Consider the following 4,684-nt stretch of genomic DNA (forward strand, 5'->3'; position numbering starts at 1 on the left):
TTTTAGTCCTAGGTGGGTTTTGCCCGACACTGCCAGGTTTTGTGAAGGGCATGCCTATTTTGAGTCTTTAGAAAGGCATAGGGAGATGTTAGAGAACCTTGAGCCTCTTGTCTATGATATAGATGACATCCTCGGGGATGACATTCCCGATCTTGCGGATGTGAAAGGCACTGAGGGTAGGGATCATCCTTTTGCCTTCTTCTTCATCGATCTGTCTTTGAATGTATAATTGTGCTCATGTTAATGACTTATTTTTACAAAGATGACTTTCGATCCTTCAGACCTTAGACAGGCCGTGAATAAAAAGTCAAAGGCCCTTCAGGCTCGAGCTCCAGGTCAAAAAAGAGGGAAGAAGAGAGCTTGTGATTCAAGTCCCGAGAATATTAGGAGTGGGCCAAACGTACCTTCTGCGCGGGGACAATCCCCGATCATTCACAATCATGAAACTCCAATTGTCCCTCTTCGATCGCGTCCTCGGTCAAGGAGTACCCCTGAGGTTGTTGACCTCGAGGATGAGGTCCCTCTTGTGCCTTCATTCGAGATCTTGATTGGTGTCCTCTGGTGTTGAGCATCTTGGACAAATATCGAAAGGACCTCAGCTTCGACGAGGGCATGAAAGCTCTTGAATCCCTTACGCTGAAGGTAAGCTCGCTCAACTTACTTGGTGTAATTTATGGGTTTATATGATGTGATCGTTTAAGTTCGGGTTTTATATATTGCAGACTCTGAGTATTGCCCGAGGCCTCTCTCTGAAGGGGAAAGACGAGGCACATAAAACTGCTGAAATCGAGGATACTTCTCGAGCACATGAGAAAAGGATAGTTGACATGGAGGCTGAGCGCTTCCTTCTCCAGAGAGAGCGCGATGACGCGAAGATCGACCTTCAGATAGCTCGAAAAGAGGCTGGAGTGGCTAAGGGTGAGGCCGAGGATTTAAAGCTCGAGATCGAGCATTTGAAGAGAGATTTGAAACTCACCTGACTGAAGCTCAAGGCATTGCGATCGAAGATTTCAAAACGTCTGAGGAGTTCAGCGGGCTGAAGGGAAAGTACGCCATGAGCTCATACTTCCACGCTTTGAAAGAGGCTCGGGCATTTTTGTGGTCGAAGCCTGATGCAAAGCCCGAGGATTTAAAGAACATCCCTGAGGTTGCTGAAGACCTCGAGCTTTCAGAGTCCGAGGAAACCGTCGAGGACCAGGAGGTCGATATTGATGGTGAGGACGTGGCGGAAGAGCAAGGAAGCATGGCCTCGGGAGAAGGAGCCGAGGACCTAGATTAGTTTCTATTTTTCTTTTTATTTTTGGATACTCTTGGCTCTTGTACTGATTAATCAGTTTTTGAAATCAATGTGTTCTTCTCGAGCTTAACTTGCATTTCTTGCTATGTTACTTCGATTATGTTTACTCGAGCTTTAAGTTCATTTGAGAACTATGCTAAGTGATGTGACCTAGCTCGACTTTAAGAGAATCCATAACTCGACACCTAGACAAATCAAATAACTCGACGCCTGAGATGTATTAAACAGCTCGATGCCTAAGATGTATTAAACGGCTCGACGCCTAAGATGTTTTAATATCTCAACGCCTAAATGAAGTTTTAGCCTTGACGTATTTATTCACTGACAACAAAGATTTATTTTTGACATGCTCGACCAATAATACTCTCTCGAGGACTGAATTTCACCAAATCATTTTTGAAATTATGTGCTGAGCTCGAGCATGTATACAAGTTATCTCAATGACTCAATTTTGTAAAATCGTTTTTTGACGTTATACAACGAGCTCGTGCATATTATGCATGTTCATCTCGAGGACTCAATGACAATGTAATTGTATCAACCTATAGCGTGATCACCGAGGACAGTAATGGCCTTTTTATAAGTTTTATCACATCGTTGATCGGGCACTGTGTGCTCGGGAATGTTAGCTTGCTTGCTTGGGGCAATGCTTGATTGCTTGTGCGGGGCAAGGTTGGAGTTGCTTGCTCGGGACCAGGCTTTTTGGTTGCTTGCGCGGGGCAAGGCTTTTTGATTCTTTTTTGATTGCTTGCGCGAGGCAAGGCTTGAGTTGCTTGCTCGTGGCAAGGCTTTTTGGTTGCTTGCGCGGGGCAAGGCTTTTTGATTGCTTGCGCGAGGCAAGGCTTTTTTAATTGCTTGCTCGGGGCAAGGCTTTTAGTAGCTAGATCATATTCTAACGAATAGCTTAATTCTTATTATACTTTTAAAAATAGACTTGGCACGCAGGCCTAACAACAAAAAACGTGAACCTTGGCATGCTTGCCTGACTACCGAAAAATAAAACTTGGCACGCAGGCCTGAGAATTGAAAACGTGAACCTTGACGCGTAGGCCTGAAAACTAATAACTGGAAGACCAAGTTACTTGTAATATATCTTTAAATTTTCGGCGTTCCATGGTCTTGGAAGTGGTCTTCCAGTTGTATCCCTTAAACTGTATGTGCCTCCTTGGAGATGTCGTATGACTTCGAAAGGCCCTTCCCAAACTGGTCCTAGCTTGCTCGGGGTATGACCTGCTGCTTCGGCCCTTCTTAACACAAGGTGTCTGGCTCTGAATCTCCGCATCCTCACTTTTTTATTGAAATACTTTGCTATTTTATCTTGGTAGGAGGCCATTCTTAAAACTGCCTGATCACGAACTTCTTCCAAGAGGTCGAGGTGTTCAGTGGTACGCCCTGCATCTTCGAGCTCAAGCTTTCTTTGGCTGGGCAACCTGACTTCAACAAGGATGGCGGCCTCAATACCAAAATCCAACATGAAGGGGGTTTCCCCCGTAGCAGTTATGTGGGACGTTATATACATCCAAAGTATGGAAGGTAACTCGTCAGGCCAGAAACCCCTTGCATCCCCGATCCTTGTGCGGAGGTCTTGTAATATAATCCGTTTGGTCACTTCGACGAGACCATTACTTTGAGGATGGGAAACCGACGTCAAACGGTGATCAACCCCTAGGTTGGAACAGAAGTTTTTAAATTGTGCATTGTCAAACTGCCTGCCATTATCAGTTATGAGGACTTTCGGTATCCCGAACCTGCATATCATGGATGTCCAAATGAAACTTCTTAACTTAGGCTCTGAAATTGTTGCTAAAGGCTCAGCCTCCACCCACTTAGTGAAATACTCTACAGCCACAGCCACAAACTTCAATTCCCCCCTAGTTATTGGAAAGGGACCAAGGATGTCAATTCCCCATTGCTCAATGGGGCTGTGCAACTAATGCTAGTGAGGTCTTCTGTGGGAGGGTGGATGACATTGCCAAATCTTTGGCACTTGTCACACTTCTTGACATATTCATGGGCATCTTTCTTCATGGGTGGCCAATAATATCCATACCTTGTGAGCTTGAAGGCTAATGCTCGAGCTCCTTGATGGTTCCCACATATTCCTTCATGAACTTCTTCTAGGGCCTGGGATGATTCGGAAGGCCTAAGGCATTTGAGGTATGGAAGTGTGAGGCGTCTGCAAAACAAAACTCCCTCAATCATGCAATACCTCGGAGCTTTGGACCGGATGCTTCTTGCTGCTCGAGGATCTTCTAGAAGACTGCCATGTTTTATGAAGTCCACTATTGGATCCATCCACGATGGTTCATTATCAATATCCATGACACCTATGGTCTGATTGATGCTTGGCTCAGTTACAATTCTAACGTGGACTGTCCTGTCAAGTCCATCTAGTCCCATGAACAGCAATCTTGACAAGGCATCGGCCTTACAATTCTCAGCTCGAGTAATTTTCATGATTTCACAACTTTTGAACCTTCTTTGGAGATCATGCACTTTCAAGCAGTATAAGCTCATCTTCTCGTCCTTCCTATCGAACGTCCCTTTGATTTGTCCAACCACCAACTGGGAATCACTGTAAATTTTGATATTTTCAAGCTCGAGATTTATGGCGAGTTCCATAGCTATGATGACGGCCTCATACTCTGCTTCATTATTGGTTTCCTCAAATTCGAACCTGAGTGCATACTGAATGTTTATGAGCATGTCCGGGCTTATGATTATGACCCCTGCACCCGAGCCTGAGGAGTTTAATACTCCATCTACGAAGATTTGCCACACGCCTGTGGTCGAGTTCGAGCTACCATCTGGCCCTCAAGGCCTTGGGGTGAGTTCTGCAATGAAGTCAGCTAAGGCCTGAGCTTTGATAGATGGACGGGGCTTGAATTCTATGTCAAATTCTCCAAGTTCAATTGCCTACCTCAATAATCTTCCTGAGACATCAAGTTTTTGAAGAATGTATTTTAGAGGCTGATTGGTGAGCACTACAATAGGATGTGACTAAAAATATTACCGAAGTTTTCGTGCTGCCACTATCAGTACAAGGGCAAGTTGTTTAGTCAAAGTGTATCTTGTTTCTGTATCAAGTAGGACTTTGCTTACATAATAAATGGGTTGCTGGGCACTGTTAACCTCTTTCACCAAGACACCACTCACTACATTTTGAGATACAGCTAAGTATAAATAAAGAGTATCCCCGAGCTTGGGTTTGGTGAGGATAGGAGGAGACTCCAATGTCTGCATGAGCTCCTGAAAAGCCTTCTCACACTCCTTATTCCATTCAAAGCAATGATTATCCCTGAGGGCTTTGAAGAAGGGGAAGCACCTGTCTGCTGCTCGGGACATGAACCTGTTTAAGGCGGCTACCCTGCCTATCAACTTTTGAAC

The 4,684-nt window shown here is 44.8% G+C and overlaps 1 protein-coding gene across 1 annotated transcript; it reads right to left on the reverse strand.

The window, feature by feature from the left end:
• Positions 1 to 2,375: 2,375 nt before the first annotated feature.
• LOC111379805 lies at positions 2,376 to 4,003 on the reverse strand. The gene is made up of 2 exons (XM_023003243.1): positions 3,348 to 4,003; positions 2,376 to 3,168 (listed from the first exon to the last, which is right to left on the reverse strand). Exons 1-2 carry the CDS (start codon positions 4,001 to 4,003, stop codon positions 2,376 to 2,378), a joined length of 1,449 nt encoding a protein of 482 aa, XP_022859011.1.
• Positions 4,004 to 4,684: the final 681 nt, after the last annotated feature.

The sequence above is a fragment of the Olea europaea genome, chromosome 3 (assembly GCF_002742605.1).
Source record: "Olea europaea var. sylvestris chromosome 3, O_europaea_v1, whole genome shotgun sequence".
NCBI lineage: Eukaryota > Viridiplantae > Streptophyta > Magnoliopsida > Lamiales > Oleaceae > Olea > Olea europaea.